The sequence below is a fragment of the Herpailurus yagouaroundi genome, unplaced genomic scaffold (genome assembly GCF_014898765.1).
Source record: "Herpailurus yagouaroundi ecotype Mexico unplaced genomic scaffold, PumYag 142, whole genome shotgun sequence".
Lineage (NCBI taxonomy): Eukaryota > Metazoa > Chordata > Mammalia > Carnivora > Felidae > Herpailurus > Herpailurus yagouaroundi.
In genome coordinates, this window is record NW_024412397.1 from 14,035,608 (window position 1) to 14,062,934 (window position 27,327).

Genomic DNA, 27,327 nt, shown 5'->3' on the forward strand with positions numbered 1-27,327 from the left:
AGAGAGAGAGAGAGAGAGAGAGAGAGAGAGAGAGAGCACACAAATAGAGGAGGGCAGAGAGAGAGGGAGGCACAGAATGCGAAGCTGGCTCCAGGCTCTGAGGGGTCAGCACAGAGCCCAACACGGGGCTTGAACTCACAAACGGTGAGATCATGACCTGAGCTGAAGTCGGATGCTTAACCCTGGAAGTGGTGTATTCTTTTTTTTAAATTTTTTTTTCAACATTTATTTATTTTTCGGACAGAGAGAGACAGAGCATGAACGGGGGAGGGGCAGAGAGAGAGGGAAACACAGAATCGGAAACAGGCTCCAGGCTCTGAGCCACCAGCCCAGAGCCCGACGCGGGGCTCGAACTCACGGACCGCGAGATCGTGACCTGGCTGAAGTGGGACGCTCAACCGACTGCGCCACCCAGGCGCCCCGGAAGTGGTGTATTCTTAACACAGAGTTCAATGAATACAGATAAGTCCCACCACCATTCGCTCACATATTCATTTGTTTACCAAGTATGTATTTAATGGCCCACCTGGCAAAGGTCCTCCCTCTGAGGAAGAACAGATCCCTATTCTCTAGGAATTTGAAGCAAACAAGATAAATACAGAAAGCAGTTAAAAAGGTGACAGGCTGAAGTCAGCTCTTACAAAAGTCTCAGTAAAGTCACTCAGGCAAAACTTAAATGCAACAACAAATGTCTAGAAGCCGAAGCAAACTGCTATTCCTACGCATTGCCTCTTCATGAGAGCAGGCTGTCTATTAACTATTGCATAAAATATTGTGAAACCGAGCACAGTAACAAAACAGCCACAAAGTTCACTATCCAAAGAAGAATGTGTGGGGGGGGGGGGGGGAAGTCAGTGGTAAATTTGAGAGGTTTTGTTTGTTTGCCTATTTCAGGATCACATATGGTAAAAAGTATATTAATAAATTTGCAGACATGGGCACCTGGTTGGCTCAGTTGGTAGAGTACACACTGGGTGTAGAGATTTCTTAAAAATAAGATCTTAAAAAATTTTTTTGCAGACATACGTGGTTTACCAAGTATTTTGAAACCCCAACTTCCACTGAAATTAAAGTTAGTAATCCTCCTATAAAAAAACCAACTCCATTCCTAGAACTTGCTGGCCCTCTAGCCGTGTTAACTTTGCTTTTCTATACCAACTCACCTACAAACAGCAAGAGCTGGAAATCAGATTTACTTCCCTTATTTTTGAATGGAAGTGACAGATAACCACCAGCTATTAACACAATTGAAACATTAGAATCAATTTGTACTTATATGAGTAATTCTTTTATAATTTGTCTAATTTCCAACATGTAGAATGAAGCAGTTGAAGTGTTTTAATTACCAACAATACGTCAAATACTTACTAAAACACAGGCTTATCCAAAAAAGTGGTAGGCAGAAGAAATTAGTAAATTAAAATGATCTAAGATGAAGACATTTAAGTCAACTGAAATGGCAAACTTTCCAAGTACCATGGACAAAGCTAAAGAAACATGCACACATAAGTTATTACTATCAAACTTTGCTTCTGAGTTTGCTCTCTACACGGCTCTTTGTAAACACTGCATTGGATATCAGCATAAAAGAACTCTCTATCATCCTTTACAAACTCTAGACTCTTCAGTGCAATATTACTACCCATTAAACTTTAACAAATGACCATTTTAAAAGAACTAAATTTGGGGCACCTCAGTGGCTCAGTTGGTTAAGCATCTGACTCTTCAGCCTCAGGTCATGATCTCCTGGTTCGTAAGTTCAAGCCCTGCATCGGGTTCTGTGCTGACAATAGGGAGCCTGCTTGGGATTCTCTGTCTCCTTTCTCTGCCCCTCCCCCACTCGTTTGTGTTTTCTCTCTCTCTCTCTCTGTTTCTCAAAAATAAATAAATAAGGGGCGCCTGGGTGGCGCAGTCGGTTAAGCGTCCGACTTCAGCCAGGTCACGATCTCGCGGTCCGTGAGTTCGAGCCCCGCGTCAGGCTCTGGGCTGATGGCTCAGAGCCTGGAGCCTGTTTCCGATTCTGTGTCTCCCTCTCTCTCTGACCCTCCCCGTTCATGCTCTGTCTCTCTCTGTCCCAAAAATAAATAAACGTTGAAAAAAAAAATTAAAAAAAAAAATAAAATAAATAAATAAATAAATAACCAGCAAAAAAGTTGTCCTCTCCACTGACTTCACAAAGAAACTTATTGTATTTTAAAAAATTATCCATTGAGAGTAATAATAATGTTGGTAGTAATACCATCTGGGTCATCTAAATGGGGTTCTCGTTGATGTATGTGAAGTACTATCTATTAACAAAGTAGAGGTCAATCATGCATTATAATGAACAGTAACGTACATAATCAGGAAATAAACCATTAAACTACCAAAAATTACTCTGATTTTGCCTCTCCTCTGTATTTTGAAAACTAACTTGAAGAGTTCCAATGCCAATAAAGGAAAAACAAACAGTGGTAGTTCCAAGAACAATGTTTTCCCTCTGAAACTGCTGGCCTATGTGTGTACATCAGCAAGCCATCTTTCCAGATTTAGAATACTGCTGCAAATACCAACGTAAATGTTCTGTGAAAATAGCTCATTTGTTTCAGGCAAGAATTTCCAATAGGAAGAAAAATTAAGGGGGCATGTGGTTAAGAGAAGAAGTCTCAGAACTCTGACCTGTTATAAATGCATTGTACTTAAAGTAACTCCCTGGATATCTGCCCTAACTAACTCTGAGAATCTAAAAATTCATTCCTTGAGACTTAGACAGAAATGTAATAAGTTCCCCTCTGGTACTTCTCTCACATATCCTCTGTGAAATATGAAATATCCACATATCTATAGCACAAATTTCCTAAACACACAAATAAAAATAAGCAACTACATATATGGCATATCTCAAATCTGCCATATTAACTGTATCAACATGGAACAGCTATATTAAAGCTTTCTGGAGAATAGATATAAGTTTTAAAAATACATGATTTCAATTCCTAGCACAAAGTATGTGTGTGTTGGTGCGTGCCTGTATATACCATACTTACAAATTTATTACTTTGAGAACTCTGCAGTAAAATATTTCTTGGACAATGGGGGTAGGGGACAAACGGTTCAGAGTAGTATGTGGTGGGGAAAAAATTGGTTTAAAGCCCATTTGTTTTCCAAAGGGCAACACAACAGCCGCTCACCAACTGCTCAGACCCCCTCTCACTCTATCTCCCCCAGGGCATAAAGCAACGGGAGGAAAACGGAAACCTTTGTTGCAGTGTAAAACTGGAAAACCTTCCGCTTTAACCAAAGTCAAGGCTTTATACTGCTCGCTATAAAGTACGAGCTGATAATATGTAACTTCATATGTATTATTATTTTTTTAAATGCAAAGGAAAGAAGCTGGACATCACTACACACTACCCATTTGTATCAAGTACAAAAACAGGCAAAATCCATTTAGGCTGTTGAAAGCTTAGGGGCGCCTGGGTGGCTCAGTTGGTTGAATGTCCGACATCAGCCTAGGTCATGATCTCGCCATTCCCGAGCTGAAGCCCCGCGTCAGGTTCTGTGCTGACAGCTCAGAGCCTGGAGCCTGTTTCAGATTCTTTCTCTCCCTGTCTCTGCCCCTCCCTCACTCATGGTCTGTCTGTCTGTCTCTCTCCCCACCCCAAATAAACATTAAAAAAAAAATTTTTTTTTGGTACAAATACAGACACTCAGATCAATGAGACAGAATAGAGAACCCAGAAATGACCCACAAACGTATGGCCAACTAATCTTTGACAAAGCAGGAAAGAATAGCCAATGGAATCAAGACAGTCTCTTCAGCAAGTGGTACTGGGAAAACTGGACAGCGACACGCAGAAAAATGAACCTGGACCACTTTCTTACACCATACACAAAAATAAACTCAAAATGGATGAAAGACCTCAATGTAAGACAGGAAGCCATCAAAATCCTTGAGGAGAAAGCAGGCAAAAACCACTTTGACCTTGGCCGCAGTAACTTCTTACTCAACACATCTCCGGAGGCAAGGAAAACAAAAGCAAAAATGAACTACTGGGACCTCATCAAAATAAAAAGCTTCTGCACAGCAAAGGAAACAATCAGCAAAACTAAAAGGCAACCGACAGAATGGGAGAAGATATTTGCAAATGACATTTCAGATAAAGGGTTTGTATCCAAAGTCTGTAAAAAACTTATCAAACTCAACACCCAAAAAACAAATAATCCAGTGAAGAAATGGGCAAAAGACACGAATAGACATTTCTCCAAAGAAGACATCCTGGGGGCACCTGGGTGGCTCAGTCGGTTAAGCATCCTACTTCGGCTCAGGTCATGATCTCACGGTCCGTGAGTTCGAGCCCCGTGTCGGGCTCTGTGCTGACAGCTCAGAGCCTGGAGCCCATTTCAGATTCTGTGTCTCCCTTTCTCTCTGCCCCTCCCCTGTTCATGCTCTGTCTCTCTCTGTCTCAAAAATAAATAAATGTTAAAAAAAAAAAATTAAAAAAAAAAAAAGAAGACATCCTGATGGCCAACAGACACATGAAAAAACCACTCATCATCAGGGAAATACAAATCAAAATCACAATGAGATACCACCTCACACCAGTCAGAATGGCTAATATAAACAACTCAGGCAACAACAGATGTTGGCGAGGATGCAGAGAAAGAGGATCTCTTTCGTACTGCTGGTGGGACTGCAAACTGGTACAGCCACTCTAGAAAATAGTATGGAGGCTCCTCAAAAAATTAAAAATAGAACTACCCTAGGACCCAGCAATTACACTACTAGGTATTTATCCAAGGGATACAGGTATGCTGTTTCGAAGGGGCACATGCGCCCCAATGTTTATAGCTGCCCTATCAACAACAGCCAAAGTATGGAAAGAGCCCAAATGTCCATCGATGGATGAATGGATAAAGAAGATGTAGTGTGTGTGTATTAATATATGCATTAATATATACACACACACATTAATATATATACACATACACACAATGGAGTATTACTTGGCCATCAAAAAGAATGAAATTTTGCCATTTGCAACTATGTGGATGGAATAGAGGGTATTATGCTAAGTAAAATTAGTCAGAGAAAGACAAATATATGACTTCCCTCCTATGAGGACTTTAAGATACAAAACAGATGAACACAAGGGAAGGGAAGCAAAAATAACATAAAAACAGGGAGGGGGACAAAACCTGAGAGACTCTTAAACATGGAGAACAAACACAGGGTTACTGGAGGGGTTGTGGGAGGGGGGATGGGCTAAGTGGGCAAAGGGCACTAAGGAATCTACTCCTGGAATCATTGTTGCACTAGATGCTAAACTTGCTTGGATGTAAATTTAAAAAAATAAATGAATACTTCAAAAAAATAAAAATAAAAATAAAATTTTTTAAAAGTCTAGATAGTGATTATCTTTAGGGTAATTAGAGGAGGGGCACAGGAGGGTTTCCCGGGTGCCAGGAATATTCTATTTCTGAATCTGTGTACTGGTTACGTGGATGTGCTCGCTTCGTGAAAACGCACCAAAGCATACACTCGTACTTGTGCTAAATGTTCCGTGTTTTTGTTCTACTTCTGCAAAAAGACTTCGTAAGCTTCTATAAGGAGGAGTTAGACCCCAGACCCCCTCCCTGTTTCCAGCAGAAGATAATTTATTCCCTGGAAGAAACTGGAGAGTCCCCAGCTCAGAGACCTCGGGCCTAATAGAAAACACTGTTCTGAAAACGGGGATCAATTAAAAATCCATACACTAAACCCTGTGATTCCAGCTTTCTTCCCCACTCTTCTTCGTGCATCTTGGCACACATGACGCACAGAGAAGACCAAAGGATTCCTCAGGAGTAACCGACGCGCCCGAGGGAAAACAGCTGCAGGTGCTGTCTTTGGAAGTTCCCCAAACTACAGCCTAACCCCTGAGAGCCATGGCAGGGAAGCCGTATGGCGGTGAAACCCTGCCCGTATGTCATGGCACCCGATTCCCATTTCGGTGACTCACCATTAAATAGGAACAGAGAGCAAAGGATCACCAGACAGTTACATTTATGGCGCAAAAGTCAGACACCTACACAAACAGGAAAAAAAGAAATCAAGGCAGTGTAAGAAGGAAATAAATACGTAAATAAATACAGTTCATGTCCTCAGAAACAGAAGAAATGCACCCAGGAAAAAAAAGGACAGAATGCTGTTAAAATGCACACAAATGAAAAAACAAACAAGAAAGAGCTCTTGAAAAATAAAGACAGCAGAAATTCCAAAGAGTTAAGATGAAGCAGAGAACATCCATCAAGAAATTGGGCTTTAAGACAAAGGGAAAGGAAAATCAGAAGACAAACAAGGAAGTCCTCCCCCCACCCCCCCAAACTAACAGGAATTCAGAGAAAGAAAAGAGAAAAACAAGGCAGTGGAGAAAATTATCAAAACACCATGACGAGAACATTTTCCAGAACTGAAAGACACACCTTTTTTCAGATCAAGCATTCGTCAGAATGGCTGAAATTAATAGAGATATTAGGATAATAATTCCATAAAAGGAATATCCTAAAATCTTTTGGAGGTTGTCTGAAACCAACAAAACAAGCAAACAAAAAGGAAAGACAAAAGATCACGTACAAAGAGAAGAACCAGAATAGTGTAACACTTTTTAATAGCAACGGTAGAAGCTAGAAAATAATGGTGCACTGGCTTCAAAATTCTAGGGACACTTGTTTTCCTACCTACAAGCCAGCCAACTCAAGAGGGAGAAAATAGCATTTTCAGACATGGTCTAATACCATGTCCCCTTTCTCAGGAAGATACTCCATTAAAAAGAGGGAGTAGACCAAATCTTTCTTCAAGCTACTAGATGTCAGAAAACTACAGGTCCAACACAGGGGAGACAAAAAGGGAACTACCAGGAAAATGCCAGAAGGTCACCCCAGGACAACAGCTGTGCATCAGGCCTACAAGGCAAGTCTCCACCCTGACTCCAGGAGAGGTGTCCAAGAAAAAGGTGTCAAGAAGAACGTTAGAGTTCTGTCAGAAAACTTAGAAAGGCTAGAGCAAAAGGAAAGCACACGAGCAAGAGGCTACGCTCCAGGCAGCACAAGAAAGAAAGCGGAACCGTTGCGTTGGAGTCCTCAGCTGTGGGCCACAGCTCCACGCTCACGATAAGGACAACCAAAGCTGACACCTCGTCAGGGGTGAAGCAGCAGTTTGTGCACATGGCCTGACAATGAGAAAGGGTGAAATCTTCCCCTTCCGTGTAATAAGTCAGCAGATAATGCCCAATAACAAAAAATGCTAAAATGGCAGTATATGCAGAGCATTTCAGAAGATGGAGGAAAACAGCAAAAAGAGCCAAAGACCCAGAGGTGGCTGCCTGAGGAGCAGGACTGGGGCATAAGGACAGGCTGTGGGTCAAGCACCTATTTCTTATTACATAAGTCTTATCGTTAAGAACTCTATGTAAGTCTTATCATAAGTTTCTTACTACGATCTTTGAAAAAATCTGCACAGAACGTTACTTTGATGGAAAAAAAGTTTAAATTTTTAAAGTATGAAACAAAACCAAGGAACGTACGAAACAGCAGGCAAGAAAACTGGAGAGCGTGGGCTGCAGCAGGAAAATGACAGGAAGGCCACCGTTCTGCAAAGCCCCCGCCGTGTCCAGGTGAGAGGGAAGTCCTTCCTCTGACAGCCGGTGGAGAGGCTGTGTGCTGAGAAACGGGGAGCACAGGAGAAGTAAGGGTAGAAGAGAAACGTATCGATGTAGCATCAACAGATAGAGAGGGCCAATCAGGAAACTCGGAAAGAGCTAATTAACAGGCAGGACAACAGCCCAAATATCTGTTCACCTGCGTATTTATGTGTTTAGTCCACGAATGCTGGCTCCTTGGGAGTGTCACAGCCCCCCGTGGAATTAGAAGCACTTTGATATTGTGTTTAGGTTTTAATTTTGAAATTATTATGAAACACGCAAATAGCAAAATACAGAAAATAATAATGATCATTCAAGTATCCACTATTCGGCTTTTCCAAATATTAACATTTTTTTGTCATAATTGCCCCTAATTTTTATTTTATTATTTTTTTAAATATAATTTACTGTCAAACTGCTAACATACAGTGTGCAAAGTGTGCTCTTGGTTTTTGGGGTAGATTCCCATGGTTCTTCGCTTACATACAACACCCAGTGCTCATCCCAACAAGTGCCTTCCTCAATGCCTGTCACCCATTTTCCGCTCTCCCCCACCCCCATCTAATTTTCTTTAAAGAAATAAACACTATGGGGACGCCTGGGTGGCTCAGTCGGTTAAGCATCTGAATTCAGCTCAGGTCATGAGTTTGAGCCCCGCATCCGGCTCTGTGCAGACAGCTCAGAGCCTAGAGCCTGCTTCAGATTTTGTGTCTCCCTCTCTCTCTCTGCTCCTCCCCCACTCTCCCTCTGTCTCTTTCTCTCAAAAATAAACAAACATTACAAAAAATTGTTAAAAAAAAAAAAAAGAAAGAAATACTATGAATATTGTTGAAACCGTCTTCAGACCATTCCCTAACCCTACCCCCTAACTGCCTCACAGGACGTAACCATTAATCGGAATTTGACAGTTAATGTCTCCCTCCACTCATCTCTAAAACGAAACAATGGTTTGAATGAATTCTAACGCCTCTTTGTTGGTGTCTTAGGAGTTCTTGATGTTCTGTAATGAAAGTGCAGAAGCCTGCAGTGCTATGAAATACACAAAAATGTTTCAAAATAATTTCAAACCTCAAAAACAGACTGAATCACGACGCAGTCGACGCTTTGGCAAAAATAAAAACCATAGTAACTTTATTATGATAATGTCAGTAAAAACGTTATTATCAATACCTAGGGCATATAAAAACCTAAGTTCAAGGATTTCACTGTGGTTTCCTCTCATTGTATCCGTTGGCTCCAAGGAACAATAAGGAGGTAGTTGAGCGAAACATCCTGGTTGGAGTTCTTACTGCCTAAATAACCAGGTCAGTACCGCACCTGCCTGCCACGTGTCACTGTATTCAGCTCTACCAGGCAATCACAGCAAAAATACTCTTTGAAATATTTGTAGACGGCACAGGGAATAGAGTCAATAATCCTGTAATAGTGCGCAGTTCAAAGAGTGACAGAGGGTAACTTGTGGTGACGTATATATTAGCGTATATAGTTTTGTAAGGTATATAGTTGTCAGACCACTACGTGGTACACCTGAAACAAAGAGATGTCAACTGTACTTCAGTTCAAGGCAAAGAATAGTCGGTAATGTTCTTTTTCCTTAAAAATGTCCTTCATGATGTCACAAAAAGTTATTTGCGCTGCATCTCGACCCTTGAGTGCACATCTCCTTTATCTTCTGGGTGGTAAAACAGGAAGCATGTAAAAGGCATCTCTGCTGTGTACCACAGTAGGATGCTTATCTCAAAGAAAACACGTGCATGATTATCTGAGCTGTGAGCCAAACGAGTTAATAACTCCTGGAATACCTTTGTTACATGGAAGGACAACTGACCAGCCCGCTATCCGGACCCGGGTGTTTGGCAGACAGTTTCTCTACAACACTCAAGTGAGAAGGTCATTTCAGGAGAAACAACTGACAGTATTTGTTGCCAAGGATAGCCGTCAAGCTTCCAAAATAAAAATCAAAATTTTGGAAGACTTGTTCCTACCGTGAACTTCATAGCTTCCTAATACTTAAAGATTTTTCTGATAAGATCAGTGGTGATATTAACACCTGGGAGGTCTTGAAATTGCACAATAAAATGTGTTAACGTTTGTAATATCTTCATTATCTAATGATCCAGAATTTTCCAAATGACCAACAATTAATACAGTAAAAGGATACATGGGCAAGGATTCAAAGTGCAAGAAAGACCAAAAGAACCTAACGTAAGAGAATTTTTTAAAGTTCAACGACAGGGTTTTGGATTCCATACTGGAACCAACATTTAAGAGATGACCACTTGTCAAGTTTTGGTATAGGATCAAAGAAGACTATTCACAATAATCTGAGAAGACAATTAGAATGCTCTTCTCTTTTCCAACTACATACCTGCACACACTTGATAATAAATATTTACTAGGTTATTCTTTCTGGATGTTAAAAACCACAAACACGTAATCACAGTGGTAAGTTACCATAGTTTAATCTGGGATCATTAGCAGTCATTTAGAAAAAATGAAAAATTCATTATTTATTTAAAAGTTACATTCTTGGGGCGCCTGGGTGGCGCAGTCGGTTGAGCGTCCGACTTCAGCCAGGTCACGATCTCGCGGTCCGTGAGTTCGAGCCCCGCGTCCGGCTCTGGGCTGATGGCTCGGAGCCTGGAGCCTGTTTCCGATTCTGTGTCTCCCTCTCTCTCTGCCCCTCCCCCGTCCATGCTCTGTCTCTCTCTGTCCCAAAAATAAATAAACGTTGAAAAAAAAAATTAAAAAAAAATTAAAAAAAATAAAAGTTACATTCTTCTGCAGTTATAGTCTCATTAATCTGCAATAAATATGTAAGTATCAGAGGCTTAATTTACCACAGAATAAAGAATGATCATTGCTCTAAAAAAGAAATGAATATAGTAAATTCTTAAACCTGCTTTAGGTATACTCAAATAAAGTCCCTTCTCCCCAGTTATAAAGGAGCAGACGCTTTTAACATTTTACTTTTTTTTAATTAAAAATTTTTAAAACTTATTTTTGAGAGAGAGAGAGAGAGAGAGTGAGTGAGCAGGGGAGAGGCAGAGAGTGATGGAGACACAGAATCCAAAGGAGGCTCCAGGCTCTGAGCTGTCAGCACAGAGCCCGACGCAGGGCTCGAACTCAAGAGCCACGAGATCATGACCCGAGTCGAAGTCAGACGCTTAACTGACTGAGCCACCCAGGCGCCTCTAACATTTGATTCTTGAAAGCCAACACTAATCACCCAGAGGACATGGTGTTAGTGGATTTAAACCTTAGTTCTTAAACTGCTAGGGAAATGTCTTTTCACAGAAAAAAAAAAAAAACCCTCAACTTTTATAAATTTCAAAAGAAATAATTTAATCTGACTGAACCTCTGCAGTTTGGAAGACACCAAATAACAAACTTGCCACAGACAGGTTAAGAAGCAGAAGTGTTTTTAAGAGAAATATTCTTCTTACACAGATCCATCATCCAGTTAATGAATATCATAAATCACTTGTTTCAAAGGCAGGGACCTTGAAAAAATTTTCAGAGTAAAACTGATAATGTCCTTGCTTTAATAAAGTCCTATTACCCCGCCCTCTGAAAGAGAAAAGTTATACACTGTGGGCTTTTAGGTCAGAATATTCCAGAAACAACCAGAGACTGACATCCTCTCCCCTTTCTAATCATCTACCCATTTCGGTATGCTTACCTTTGCAGTTCATTGAGCCCCCTGGCAGTTGGCAGGCAGGGATTTTGCCTTAGGAAGTTTTGTTTTAAGTTGAGGTGCGTGAGGTCCTGGCTGTAGAAGAGGTTGGCAGGCAGGTGCTCCAGGCTACAGCACGAGAGGTCCACTGAGCTAATGCGCTGTGAAGCCACCTGGAGGGGATAAAACCCAGCCCAATTTTAATACCATCCATTTATCCCACAGATGCCCTCTCTGGACAGAAACACGATACCCCCCTGGGAACACAGACCTACGGCGCACGGGGCACGTGTAGCCCAACTATAAACGAGTATTTACTTAATACGGAATTGAGCCAAGTACTGTAAAGGCAGAAAACAGCATCCCTGCCTGGAAGGTACTCGCAGTAACCGAGTATAGGAGACAGGTTGCAAAGAGCACAGATTATCCTATCGGGTTCAGGGGTATCAGTCATCTCCTCCCACTGTAGGGGTTAAGTTCCTGAAAACATTCATGGTAAGAGAATTCAGAGCTAAATAATATAAGACTTGAGAGGAAATACAAGGTTAGGAGATAGACACTAAGATCCAGATGGAACCTATCAAAGCCCTTGTATACACTGAATTAAAACAGCACAAATAAAGAAAGCAGCATCGATGGCCTCGTACACGTCTTTAATAACAACGGTAGCATATGATCAGACTCCACTGTGTACTTGCTCTCAACTTCTCTGGCTGTCTCTCCCACAGAGCTTCGTACATTCACTGTGCTTTGCTCCACGTAAGTCTTCCCGGTTAAATGACTCTTACTGTGGGCCAGAGTCCCAGGTCTGCAGACCAACTAGCATGCAGGAGACAGAATAGGTGCTGGATGCCCTGTATTTCTCAAACGCTTTCTCCAAAATTCCAGGTCACGTGGTGCCACTTTATGACTGGGCATATTAGTGACGGTCCTGGCAGTCACCGTTGGCTGAATGCTGTTTCTGCACCGGCATGTAGATGAAGGTGTCGTCCTGATGTCTGTTACACAGGTGAGAAAAGTGCAGCTTGGAGGGTTCAGTGATCTGTTCAAGTCCTCTCAGCTCCTAAGTGGGGGAGCTGGGAGTCCCAGTCCTGAGGAGCACGCTCTGCGTCCTTCTGTAATTGGGAAACAGAAGGCTGGAGTTTGGTAACAGAAAAGGACATCAGCCCCACTTACACACACCTTGGCTGCTTCTCTCCTCGCAGAGGTCATGGGAGTATTATTCTAAGCTCTGGGTTCATTCTCCCGCGTGCTCTTTATGTTCACCACCACTTTATGGCAGAAACTGCACTCCTCATCTGTGATCAGTCTGATGTCCTTTTCTGTTACCAAATCCAGCCTTCTGTTTCCCAATTACAGAAGGACGCAGAGCGTGGTCCTCAGGACTGGGACTCCCAGCTCCCCCACTTAGGAGCTGAGAGGACTTGAACAGATCACTGAACCCTCCAAGCTGCACTTTTCTCACCTGTGTAACAGACATCAGGACGACACCTTCATCTACATGCCGGTGCAGAAACAGCATTCAGCCAACGGTGACTGCCAGGACCGTCACTAATATTATCCCTACTACCCGTTCCAAAGAGACTGATTCGCAGCTTCTATCTACTGAAATCCAAGTTCTCCCGATGCTCAGAAGGTATTCAAAAGTAAGCCTGCATAAAACCTATTCTGCTGATGGCACATTTGAGGTTACAAAGACATTACGGAGCACACAGGAGAGCTGAGGGGAGACAGGGATGGGAAAGGCCTGGCAGGGCCCAACTCAAAGACTTGACAGAGGAGGTATGAGTTTGCATTTTAGCAGTTACATCTTTCCTTGAGTTTTCGCTATTAAATAAGAAAGAGAAGAAACGGTTTTCCACACATGCAAAAAAAAAGAAAATCCCAGTCAGGGCCAAATCACCCATATATACCAAAAGATGTAAAAAGAGCCCCGGGGCATGTAATGGTCCTAAAAGGCAGGGGCAAACGCACCACACAACCTGCTTGAAGGAAGTAAGGTACACACACGGTGAGCACGTAAGGGCCCGCCACACCTCACATCTCCTGCGGTACAACAGCAAGGCAGACACGGTCTCTGCCCTGCCCGAGCACACCTCCAGAGAAGGAGGGGGAAACCAAGCACCACATGATAACAGCTACAAGAGCTGTTAAGTGCCAGGGACAGGGCATGATCTAAGAAGTCAGGGAAGGCTTCCGAGAGGACCTAATGTCCAAGCTCAAACTTGAAACTCGAGTGGAAATCTGTGTTTTTGTCTGCCCCAAATCCTTTCCCCACCTGCTCCCATGGCAATCCTTCCGACACAGGAGACTCTGACAGGAGCTGCAAACAAAGCATGCCGACCCCCAGGCCACAGGGGGAGTAGGCGTGAGCAATCAGGGTACCCCATCGACCGAGCCCACGGACTGATCCAACAGGTACTGTACTGACTGGCACGTGAGCCGAGGTAGGCTAACCAGAGGCCCTCTCTGGGATTTACATATTCTGCAGCTGGAAGAGAGAGAACACACACACACACACACACACACACCACTCCATATATTATGTACAAATAGTTATAGAGAGGTAACTTTTAACCACATAAACCACGCACTGATCACGTGCCAAATTACCGATAGTGATTGCTTCTATGTGGGTAGGGAGGAAAAAGGACATAACAATGGGAAGATAGGAGATTTGGCGTTTATCTGAAATGATTATTTCCTTATAAGAGAGACAACGGACGATATGAAGGAAATATGGAAATATGTTAACAACTGGGGAAGACAAGTACACGGAAATTGTAATATTATCCTGTGTGCTCGGGGCGCGTGGGTGGCTCACTTGGTTAAGTGACCAACTTCGGCTCAGGTCATGATCTCACAGTTCATGGGTTCGAGCCCCACGTCGGGCTCTGTGCTGAATACTTGCTCAGAGCCTGGAGCCTGCTTCGGATTCTGTGTCTCCTTCTATCTCTGGCCCTCCCCCGCTTGTGCTGTCTCACTCTCTTAAAAATAAATAAGTGTAGGGGCGCCTGGGTGGCGCAGTCGGTTAAGCGTCCGACTTCAACCAGGTCACGATCTCGCGCTCCGTGAGTTCGAGCCCCGCGTCGGGCTCTGGGCTGATGGCTCGGAGCCTGGAGCCTGTTTCCGATTCTGTGTCTCCCTCTCTCTCTGCCCCTCGCCCGTTCATGCTCTGTCTCTCTCTGTCCCAAAAATAAATAAACGTTGAAAAAAAAATTAAAAAATAAATAAATAAATAAATAAATAAATAAATAAATAAATAAGTGTAAATATATATATATATATATCATCCTGTGTGCTCTTCTCTGTGCATGTGTATGTGTGTTTAATGTGAAATGTGAAAACAAAATGTAACTTCAATTAACATTTCAGTGAGAAGAAAACGGGTAAGAGCAGTCTTCTGGTTTTCCTGGCATTCAGTGTTCCACTAGGTGGTATCCCGGGGTCAGCAATTCCTCCTGCAACCAAAGGATCCCCTGAACCCCAAAGGGCTGAATGGTGGCCCCAAGAAGGATTTGGGGCAGAATGAAACACAGATTTCCCCATCCTAGTCCCTGAAATCTGTAAATATTATCTCCTATGGCAAGAGTGAATATTACCCTGTATGACGAAAGATGTGATAAGAATCTTGACAGGAGGTGCTTCTCCTGGATTATGCAGATGGGCCCTAAGTGTGATTATATGTGTCATTGTAAGAGAGAGAGGTGGAGGGAGTTTTCAGAGAGAAGTCCATGTGACTCCGGGGGCAGAGACGGAGTAACAGGGGCCACAAGTTAAAGAATGCTTAGAGCCACCAGAAGCTGGAAGAGGCAAGGAATGGATTCTCCCCTAGCACCTTCAAAATGAGTACAGTCCTGCCAACATCTTGATTGTGGACTTCTTGCTTCCAGAACTGCATAAATTTCTGTTGCTTTAAAGCCACCAAGGTTTGGTTAACTGGGAAACTAATACACCTTTCATAATTTTTTCCACAATACTATTCATTTTCATTCATTCACCATGTTTACTGGATATCTACTATGTGCCAATTAACTGACGTCGGTAAGCACATGGCATGCCTTCAGTAAACAAAATGAAGATCCCTGCCTTCTTTAAACTTAGATCCTGTAAATAAGTAAATTATATGTTAAAAACTGGCAAATACTATGGAAAATGGAGCAAGGAAAAGGGGGTCAAGATTGTTGGAAAGGTGGTAGGTTATATTTAAATAGGTTGGCCAGGGGGCGCCTGGGTGGCTCAGTCGGTTAAGCGTCCGACTTCAGCTCAGGTCATGATCTCATGATTCGTGAGTTCGAGCCCCGCGTCGGGCTCTGTGCTGACAGCTCAGAGCCTGGAGCCTGTTTCAGCTTCTGTGTCTCCCTCTCTCTCTCTGACCCTCCCCCATTCATGCTCTGTCTCTCTCTGTCTCTCTCTGTCTCTCTGTCTCAAAAGTAAAATAAACGTTTAAAAAAAAACAAAAAACTTAAATAGGTTGGTCAGGGCGGGCCTCACTGGAAAGGTAATATTTAGACATGATGGACATGAAGAAGGTAGCTGAAAGGATTTGTCTAGAGGAACACTCCAGGCAGAGGAAGCAGCAAGCGAAAGGCCCTAGAAACTAGAAAGGGATGTGCCTGGCATGTTCGAGGAACAGCATGGAGACCAGTAAGGTAAGGGAGAATGAGATCAGAATGGTAAGGTGATCAGAGAGGCAATGGCAATGAGATCAGAAAGGTAAGGTGGGGAGGGGGGGTGGGGGGGCAGCAAATCCTTCAGGGACTTTCAGGGCACTGTAAACACTCGGGCTTTTAACGTGAGCAAACTGGGAGGTGTGGAAAGGTTCCGAAAAGTCCCTGTCTCTAGACTGGAAGCTCCCCAAGGGCAGGGACTCTTGCCTGTTTTGTTCACGGATACACCAATGCTCAGCACTTGCCGAGACCTCGGAGAAGTACGTGCCAGACGAACGGCCCTAGACTTCACAGCCCTTCCTTCGTCGCCAGCTCACATCTGCCCCACCCTGTGGATTCTTTCACACGGAGACAGACTACTTTGAAGAGGCCAAATTCTGTTTCGACTGAAGCATCACACTAAATGCTCTTTGGGCAACTAAAGATAATGATTCAACGTCAAGTGGGATTTGATTCCTTTCCTCATTCTGGACCACAAGCTGTCGCTGCTGGAAACAAGGGGGAAGAAACCGCAATAACAAGGCTGCCACAAACACGAGCAGTCTGTGGGAGCCGTGGCAGGGCTGGGAACAGCTGCATCAAGAACAGAAAGGATGCAGCCGGGCAGGGAGCCGCCGGGGTGACCACAAGAGCCATCACGAGTTGCACCTTTGCCTGGTCCCTGCGACAAAGGGGAAACATAAGTGTTTCTACCCAGACCAGCCTGGGCACATAAAGACCATGCCACCAAGAGGTTCTGCTTGAACCCCAAATGAAAGAACTACCAGCTGAACTACCCACACACAGAGCACCTATTAAAACTAAGATCCTTCACAAGAAAGACCTAACTAAGTAACAAATCAAAAAGCCACCTGGATACACCTCGGAGCAAGTAGCCTTTTATTACTTTTTTTTTAATGTTTATTTTTGAGAGAGACAGAGACAGAGACAGAGAGAGAGAGACAGAGACAGAGAGTGAGCAGGGGAGGGGCAGAGAGAGAGGGAGACACAGAATCCGAAGACGCTCCCGGTTCCCAGCTGTCAGCACAGAGCCTGATGCGGGGCTCGAACTCACAAGCCATGAGATCATGACCTGAGCTGAAGTCGGACGCTTAACTGACTGAGCCACCCGGGTGCCCCTACTCTTTTTTTAAAGTAGTGAAAACAATAATAACAGCGATCATTTGGGGGTGCTTCAGCTGTGAGAGGTACTCTTTTAGCTGCTGCAGACATCATATGTAATCTTTACAACAACTCAGTACAGTAATGGTTTATCCTCATTTCAAAGATTAAGGTAAAACTGAGGCACAGAGTGTGCCCGTGGTCACACGGGTAAAGCGGCAGCAGAACCCAAGTCTGAATGGGGGCCTGTACTTAGGACGCTCCTGATAAAACAATAGCATAACTCCTTTGACCAAAGAGGATCAGATGTCATCCCTAGGATAATCTTAAGCCTCAGGAATGGCAGTGACAGGAGACAGTCCTTCGGAAGAAAAGCAGAGACCATCTGCGGACCATAAGCAGCCTTTAGGGAAGGAAGGGGTGAAGCGCACCATTCGTTGACATCACGGGCTCTGCCCACTCCTATCTACACAGCTTGTCCACCTGGGCAGCGGTGAGGCCACCTGGTGAGCACCTAACTGTATTTTAAAAGGCGACAGGAAAAGTTTAAAGGGTTACAGAAATTTGGAAAGAGAGTGAAAGAAACAGGCAGAAGCAGAAATCGCCTCAAAGCTTTGTTATGGAAAGGGTCCTCAAAGGAACTCACAATTAGAGTATAAAATCCTTTTGGCAAAAGCCACTGTACTTCTATTGCACCTCCTGACACCAAGACAGTGGAAGACACAAAGAGGAGACACAAGCAACGTGACACGACACCGGGCACAGTCTTCAAAATACTCAGGGCATAACAATTCTACCACTTCCTAGCCATGTGGCTCTGGGGTAAGTCACTTCACCTGTCTGTCCTTTGGTTCCCTCATCACGGAAGTGGAATAAATACCTGCCCTGACAAATTTAACGAGCTGCCGTAAATAACACCCCTTTTCTCATTTTAAAAAAATCAGGAGAGGCTCTGCAGACCTAGTATCCCCCGACCAACGTCCACAGCTACACGTGGCACAAACCTCGACGACGAAGAAAGGGCTACGGCACGGTCAACTCTTCTTGCCGCGGCGAGCGGTTACACACATGTGGCTCGATTAGACCAAGGCAGAAAATTACAGAAGGTGTGCGGCTCACGGACCGTCCACGAACTACACGTGAAGGGATCCAAGTTGTCAGGTTTTCGAAGATTACTTCAATGTAACCGTGGATAGGGAAAACGGTGCTAGTCTGTATTAACGGCAAGACAATTTTCTAAGGATGATAGAGTCAGAGGGGCGCCTAGGAGGCTCAGTTGGTTAAGCAACTGGCTCTTGGTTTCGGCTCAGGTCACGATCTCATGGTCTGTGAGTCTGAGCCACACACGAGGCTCCACGCTGACAGTGAGAGGTCTGCTTGGGATTCTCTCTCCCTCCCTCTGCCCCTCCCTTGCTTGTGTGCGCATGCACACGCGTTCTCTCTCTCACTCAAAATAAATAAACTTAAAACAAAATAAAATGTTTTTTTTTAAAGATGAATTAAATGGGATTTGCCCCCACGACCCTACACACTCCAGAAGACACATTAAAATAAACTTGAAATCAACCACCTTCTCGGGTTGTCTTCTTTTCCACGTTACTTGTAAACATGTGTGGTGAAGAAAAAAAGTTAATTTGGCCCTCAAAACATTTCCCCCAAAGAACACTGCAGGGCAAACATAAAAACGGTAATATGCACAGCAAACTTTTCAGGCTACCTACTGGGCTTCCAGATATTTCTAACATGCTACTCAGCTCAACACCTTCCTCGGCTGTTTCTTGGCAAGTCTTTAGGACGCTTCTGTCAAAATTAGTCCCTGCTCTGAGCTGAGTTGTATTTCTAAACTAACATCTCTCTCCTATCCTAACCTATCCTCGCTAAGCTTTTGCAATAATCATCCTCCCTTGCAATAGGACTGTCCTCTGCATTATTCCCATTATTCTTGATGTTCATGGAGTGGGCGAACACCTTTTATTAGCAAGGGAAAGTTCAGAAAAACAGTCATGGGAGTTTTTTCTGTTGTCGTTACCACTATACTTTAGTGGAGTACTATTTATCCTCATTATGTGCCCAACATGCTCAAAGTGAAGCAAAATGACCCTGAAAGGCTTGGTCAAAGCAGCTGAAATAGCAGAAGTAATTCTGCTGCTGCAAAGTAAAAGGCTGCTACAAACTGGCATAATAAGTCATGAATTGCTCTGGCCTGGCCGTCAGTGGCTGCAAAACCACGCCCTGGCTACAGGGATGGTCTCTGGGGAGTTTACTACACTTGGATAAAAAATTCTTAACCTCTTAACTGACCTAGTTTTATTTAATCTTCACCCCCTTAAAAATGCTTTGGGAAGGCATGAGGTAGGAGAACATAAACTCAGACAGGCATTTACTGGTCTTTATTAGCTAAGCATTCTAGCAACTTATTTTCACTTTCATCCTCATCAATAATTTTGTAACACTTTACATCGAACCAAAGTTTCCAATATTAATAAAATTCAAACTATCATGGCTCTACAACACGCGATTGATCATTTCTTTTAAAAACACTTTCTAAGCCTGTTTCCGATTCTGTGTCTCCCTCTCTCTCTGCCCCTTCCCTGTTCATGCTCTGTCTCTCTCTGTCCCAAAAATAAATAAACGTTAAAAAAAAAATTTAAAAACATTTTCTACAAATATATAAGAAATGCCTTAAATTGACCCGACCTTTTCCCAGTGACATCTCTTTACTTGATCCTGTACTAACACTACCGTTTTACAAAATGCGTTTAACAGATGGAGAAAACTTTGGTACATTAATAAAATCTAACAGTTAATAATAAATAACGAGCCATTAACACTCACTCATAGGAGCATACCACGGTGCCAATTTTGTTAAAGCACTACTAAAGCGCCAGGCTATCACAATATAGAAAAAAGGACACCAAGAAATGTGGAACAAGAGCTCTGCCTCAGCTCCCGCCCGCTCTCTGCCAGGGGAGTGGAGGAGACGGGGGCCGGGGAATCCTTCCCCATATGGTTATCATTTGCCGTTATGAACCAGGCACCACACCCGGTCCTGGAGGGACGCACTCTGTGTCTTCAGAAGCTTGGTCTCTTGAGACGCAGACACCTACACAACTGTCATTAGAGGAGGTAGGCACGGTAGTGTGATGAGAGCACACAGAGCCGAAGATGCAAACCTCAGAGCTCCCGCCACAACCCCAACACCCACATTCCCCTCCCCTGACCAAATGGACAGGTCTCCCAGGCGCGTGGGCAGAGACTCGCCCATCACCACCAAGAGCGGACGGAACCACGGCATCCGTCCGGGGAGCTCACGGCACGGCCTGCGCTACCTTTCTGGGAGCCAGAAGCAGCAGCCAAAGACTCTGAGGCTCTGAGGAGATGCACGGCCAGCCCCCCAGGACGCCCCCGTGTGACTCAGGCAGTTATCTCCCCTCCGCACACACAAACCCCATTGTGTTTCTGAGTAACAACAGAAAACCAGGGCTTGGCTTGGGTGGGGAGCAAATCTGAACTCAGAGTTCCTTCCTCATTTCCTTATTGGCAAACTAGGTGTAAACAGTCCCTTTAGAAAGAGGTCACCTCAGAAAGTGGCATCTCCCTGACCACGGGGAAAAGACAGCCAACCACAAAAATACTTAAATTCTAACTTTCTGGAAAAAGTAGTAACATAAATGCATACTTAAATGATTCTACTATCAGAAATTAGCTACCTGTTTTGTATTTTAAGTTCCAAGTCTAACATACAAGGCTCGGTATATTTAACATGGAGAGGTCAATGACATTTTTCTAATTACTCCACTATTCCCTACTTTATGAAATTATAAACCAGACCAGTGGGTAGAAGAATTTAACTCTTCAGAGTAGTTATAGGAAATTCAATACAAATACTGGGATATTCCAATCTAGGCAAATATGTAATGGAAACTAAACTCTTGAGTATTTTCTAAATACTCAGGTTCAAATGACTTAACTTCGTAACATGACCAGGGGCGCCTGGGTGGCTCAGTCGGTTGGGTGTCCTACTTTAGCTCAGGTCACGATCTCACTGTTCCCGAGTTCAAGCCCCACGCCGGGCTCTGTGCTGACAGCTCCGAGCCTGGAGCCTGCTTCAGATTCTGTGTCTCCCTCTCTGCCCTACCCCTGCTTGCGCTCTGTTTCTCTCTGTCTCTTAAAAATTAAAAAAAATTAACAAGTGAGGAAAAAAAGGTTAAAAAATAATATAACATGACCAGTGAGAAAGATGTGGTTGATCATATATGGTAAATTCCTAATATAGCAATACTTGACAGGTTTTTGAAGAATTAGACAAGTAGCCTCCTCAATACCATATCAATTTAATCTGCCTTGGGTGATCCAGAAAGCATCTGAATCAAGATTTCTTAAATATCTCTTGATCATCACTTAAGAAGATCAACGATCAGTGCACAGAGCCTATGCTTGTGTCCCTAGCAGCACAAGCCATTCAACACACTGCCTGACAAACCACCTTTTATTCGACCACTGAGCTGTCTGGATTCTGCTGACAACTGTGTACATGAAGTACTTCCCTTTGATATTTTCAACAAATTTCAGTTGCCATTTGAGTCTTGATTTGTTTTGTCCCCTCTGGCCACTGTAAAACATTGGGAGTACATTTAAAGAAAAAAGAGCAAGGGAGCAGAACTTGCTGCACAAAGCAGTGCTGGATACGTTATAGCTCAGTTCCCTCATCTGCAAAATGGGGATGTGACAGTAGATCAAGAGCTACTAGCTTTCACTGTAAAGCCCAACGACATCCTAGAGATGTAATGAGTAAAAGACCTCATAAGGCTACTATAAAGCATCTAGAAGAGTACTTGGCACATAGAAACAGTTATCAAAGTGTTAGTTGTTACTATTTGCATTATTGTGGTCACCACTAGATCAATTCAGTAGGCTAAATGATTTTTTTAAATATTTTTTAAAGTTTATTTTCGAGTGAGAGAGAGCAAGCACAAGCATGCGAGCATGAGTGGGGGAGCGGCAGAGAGAGAGGGAGACACAGAATCCAAAGCAGGCTCCAGGCTCCGAGCTGTCAGCACAGAGCCCGATGCAGGGCTTACACCCACGAACCACAAGATCATGATCTGAGCCGAAGTCGGACACTTAACCGACTGAGCCACCCAGGCACCCCTAAATGATCTTATTAACAAAATAAATCAACCAGTTGGGTGGAGGGGAAAAAAAATTCTTTTTATTTTGGTGTTGACCTCATAAATGAATAGCTAATTCACGTTGTATATAATGTCTAATGCAAGGAAAATATCACATACTCCGCGCTCATCGGCTGGTATCTGTAAGTATGTATATCAACAGATAACACCCACAAGGAAGCTAAAGAAGGGGCCGGAGAACCAAGTGAGAGAGGGACTTTTCTCATTTACCAGAGAAGTTCGTCCTAAAAACAGACTGCTAAGGGGTAGGGGAGGGCACAGAAATCATGATAACTTTAACATTCAGAGGTTATCAAACAGGTGAGAGAGCAGATCTGGTATTGTACCCAACAGCAAAACTGGATTACTGTGTTGCAGCCACAGGAATAAAGACTTCAGCTCACTTTTAAGGAAGAACTGTCTGGTCAGACACTACAGGTCTCTGAAACACTATAGATGGTTTTTAGGAGGGAAGGAAGTCTGGGAATCCATAAGGTCCTTTTCTAATCTTAAATTCTAAGTCTCTGAGCTAAGAGCACTTCACGATGACTACAATTTAAGGTAAAACTAAAGAACGCTTTCAAAGAAAGTACCAAATAATGGTTAAGGTAATTATTCCAGAAAATGACAACAAGTAATATTGCCTTTTTTGGTGACTACCTTGCAAGTGCCCTTCCCAATCTTAAAATAATACGTTGTAACTTAAAAACACACCTGTTAGCTCCTCACTTGAAACCTAGAGTGTCTTTTATTGAAGGTAAGAACAATATACAGATAAAATCCACATGAGGAACATACCTCTTCTGTTTGCAGAGGTCCTGACCTAGAAGTAGAGCCTAGAAAAAAAGTGGGTGCCCAGCATAACGAAAGGGTGGCATTCTCTCGTCCCTCCCTCCCAGTATCTCCCAGAGCAGGTGACAACTCCAACAGAGCTAGGAAAGAAAGCGGAAGGGGGTGAGAAGACATGAGCAGGCAAGATGGGAACACAGGATCAGTTTAAACTGCTCAATGTATAAGCCAGCAGCAAAAGTATGCCTCTTTTGTTTTTATGATATGGTCAGCAAACTAGGTGTTTTTTGACTCGTACAAAACTGGATTATAAAACTTTGGAGAAAATAAAATTAAATGGCTTTGGACTGAAATGACTCAGAACTCAAGGGAAAAAACCCTTCTTTAGGAATATATTAACTGGGGTTCAGAACCCATAGTTGCCACAGGAGAAAAAAGAAGAGACAGGATCAGCAATGTGGAAATAAGACGAAGCATATTTATAACCACAAAGAGATAAGTTTAATATTTTTACTAACTTCATCACAGTATTATGTATTGCAAAATCAAAATTTAATGTAACCCAAAATATTTCACCCTCAGCTTAAATTCAAAGCAGAATTTCTAAGTTCCCCAATGTCATAAACTGCTGCTCATATCTATAATAAAGAAAGACTGAAAAATGTGAACTTTTATGTAACAAATCCATTACTATGTTTGAAAGTTAGTGATAATATTTAGTAACTCATAATCAATTTCCCCAGGAAACGACATGGAACTATCAGGAAACAAGGCAGACTGACCAGCACTTTTTTTTACTTTATCTAGCTTCTGTTTCTTTCCCTTTTTCACACTGTCAGACACCTGAGATATGGCTACAGTTTCACATTTTACACAGGTGTGCCTTTGTACATACTTGATACCTCTCCTTGTTTTTGTTTTTTAATGAGAGAGAGAGAGAGAGAGAGAGAGAGAGAGAGAGCGCGCGCGCATGTTCAAGTGGGGGAGAGGGGCAGAGGGAGACAGAGAGACAGAATCCTAAGCTGGTTCTACATTCTGCAAGGAGCCTGACACCAGGCTTGATCCCACGACCCTGGGATCATGACCTGAGCCAAAATCAAGAGTTGGATGCTCAACCAACCGAGCCATGCAGATGCCCCATTTATACCTCTCCTTTATATGCCCTTCCCTTGCTCAGTCGGTTAAGCGTCCAACTTCAGCTCAGGTCATGATTTCACGGTTTGTGAGTTTGAGCCCCGTGTTGGTCTCTGTGCTGACACCTCAGAGTCTGGATCCTGCTTCAGATTCTGTGTCTCCCTCTCTCTCTGCCCCTCCCCCACTCACACTCTGTGTCTCTCTCTCTCAAAGATAAACATTAAAAAAAAATTTTAATGCCCTTCCCTGTTGTCTTTGTGGTGAACTCCTATTCGTCCTTCAAAACTCAATTTGCCCATTACCTCCTTGAAGACTTCCTGTACCCAAATAGCTCATATATTGGATTTCCAAACTTTTCTCATCTCTTCACTACAGAGTTTGTATGAGAGCAATCTCCATGGGATGCAGGGACATATTAGAAACTAAAACCCATGTCACTTGGTTTCACTTAAGATTCTACCACACATCTACTAAATTATTCTTGGTCAAATGGCCCTAAATGCTCTCTCTAAAAAATGGGCACGAAATGTGAAGTGAGAGTTTCCAAAAACATGCCGTTAAGCCCTGGACTCCTTAGCAGAACCGTACTGAGAACAAAGCTTCTTACCATTATGATCCCAATGGAAGCAACTACAGTTACATCCCTAAAAGAAAGGTGGCAAGTCATGAGGACAAAAAAGCAGCACATCCCCTAACCTACACTTCAGATGGTGTGTACAAGGTGACTAATCTTATAGGGCTCCTTGCAGCTAGGTCTCATGACACAAATCTCCATACTGGAAACCTTAATCCCATTACACTAGAGTAATCTGACTCAAGTAGTTAATGAAGTATTCTTTGAGTGAAACCCGGACAATAGAACATTCCCTTTAAGCACGTGAAAGAAAAAGTTCATTTGTGATTCACCATATACGTTATTTTTATTTAAAGGGTGATATTTACTCATCACTTCTTGTGATCTTTAATTCAGCATGACGCATGGCCCCGACTTGCCTACATCATGCATATTAAGAGTGAACCCAACATATCAAGGAACCAAAGGTTCACCACAGTGACTTAAAGAAAAGAAAAACAAGAGGCCTAGAATTAAAATACTATGGTTCATGGTGGAAGAAGGATAGGAGAGAGAGGCACTGTGATAGCCATAGTCACTGGCAACTGCTAGCCACTGACAAGGAGAGACACTTGGGGCCTTATGGGGCATGAATTTATAGCGATGGACCATATAACATACACATGCAACACAAGTGGTCACGGTTGATAATTGTGGAATCTGGGTCACAGGTATGTGGGTGTTACTCTACTATTGTCTCTACTTCTAAATATGTGACATCTTCCATAATAAAAAGTAAAAAACACATTCATGAACACCACCAAATCAGTGATCTGAATCCTCCTTTTCAAAATCTTCCTTGAAATGGAGAAACAGACTTTAAGGTGGAACAGTGTTACAGAAGTGACTAAGGCATAATTAAAAAGTTAGTATGCTTAGGCTGTAGATGTATATAGAAACTAACTTTGAAAAGAAGTCACAGGATTAATCAACATGTCTAAAACTAACGTGCTCCAAAAGGCGGGCCACAGAGATGGGCATCGAGGTCAGCATTTCTGCAATGTCACTCGTACATTTCACAGGAGCTCTTCCAAATTCCTATTCTTCCCTCAGCTACCTTCAGCCTTCTTCCCCACTCAGAAAACGTGCTGGCTACGTGCACCCATGCTGAGCAAGCAGAGCCCTTTTTTTTACACTGCATACAACAGGATGTTACAACAGGATGTTTACTGAATTTTTAAAGCATGTTGTGCATTAATATTTTAGGGATGATTTACAATCAATATTGTCATCCTCCCAAAGGAGTCGTTTTCTTCGTGGTATCTGTTGCTAACACCCACCCCAAATAAAAACTCTATTGGGACTGTCTTGGGTGTTATTTTTGCAAGCAATACAAAGTGCTAAGTTTTAAAAATATTAAGTATATAAGGGCCTATCTTGGTAGAACATTTCTAATTAATAATCTTTTACAAATGTTCCCCAAATCAAACAAATTAGAACAAAGATGAATATGTCTCTTTTAGCTAAGATCCAGAAGCACAAAGTGAAAATAAAGAATTTTCCTTTTAAATTAATTATCTAATTCATTTTAATTTAAAAATCATTGGAATTGGTTCTCTTTGTCCTCCTACTCAGACTGAGGTGAGGATGGTCATTAAAACCCAGAAACTTGGGGGTACGTGGGTGGCTCAGTCGGTTAAGCATCTGACTCTTGATGTTGGCTCAGGTCATAAAGGGTACAGTTTCAATATCGCAAGATGAGAAAAATTCTGGAAACGGATGGTGGGGATGGTTGCACAACAATGTGAATGTACTTACTACCAGTGAGCTGTACACTTAGAAATGGTTAAGATGGGGGGTGCCTGGGGGGCTCGGTTAATTTTGGCTGAGGTCATGATCTCACGGTTGGTGGGATCGAGCCCCACATCAGGGTCTGTGCTGACTGCATGGACACTGCTTGGGATTCTCTCTCTTCCTCTCTCTGTCCCTCCTCCGCTGTCTCTCACTCTCTCTCAAAACAAATCAACAAACATTTTTAAAAAAATCAGAAACGTAGATATTTCTTTCTGTTCTTGGTTTGTTTTTCTTTCATATCCTTATCAAAATGAATCTCATCTAAACATCAGGATGTAAAGACAATCCATTCTGTGAAGGCTTTGTTTCTCAATAAGAAAAAAGAAAAGAAAAGAAAAAGAAGAAAATCTCCACAGTAACCCTGAACATGACTAAGCTGTAGAACTTCCTAATACCTCCAGACATGAGCAAGAGCAGAGGACAGCGGAAGGGGAAGCTACAAGTAGAAGTGGCTTATGAGAGTCACCCTTGACCATGCCAGATTCCCCACAAGCACATATGCCCCAACGGATCGAGCTTCTCATCATCCTTCTTCCAGCAGCCCCAACGTACTCTCCCAGGAGGCTGAATTAAAGCAGAAGATACGATCACAGGACTCTCCTCCACATTCGAAGCTTAAAGAAGAGCATGGCCCTGTCTTACATGCAATTCATATCCAAATAGGGGGTTCTCACACTGATTTCTTCTATAATATCTAACCTCTTCAACCAGCCCCTTA

The 27,327-nt window shown here is 43.0% G+C and overlaps 1 protein-coding gene across 1 annotated transcript in view; it reads right to left on the reverse strand.

Moving 5' to 3' along the window:
- Positions 1–27,327, reverse strand: part of PHLPP1 (PH domain and leucine rich repeat protein phosphatase 1) — a 214,337-nt gene that overhangs the window by 71,157 nt on the left and 115,853 nt on the right. The window contains exon 5 of the mRNA XM_040478481.1: positions 11,344–11,510. Coding sequence (XP_040334415.1) covers positions 11,344–11,510 — 167 coding nt within the window. The remainder of the gene's footprint in view (positions 1–11,343; positions 11,511–27,327) is intronic.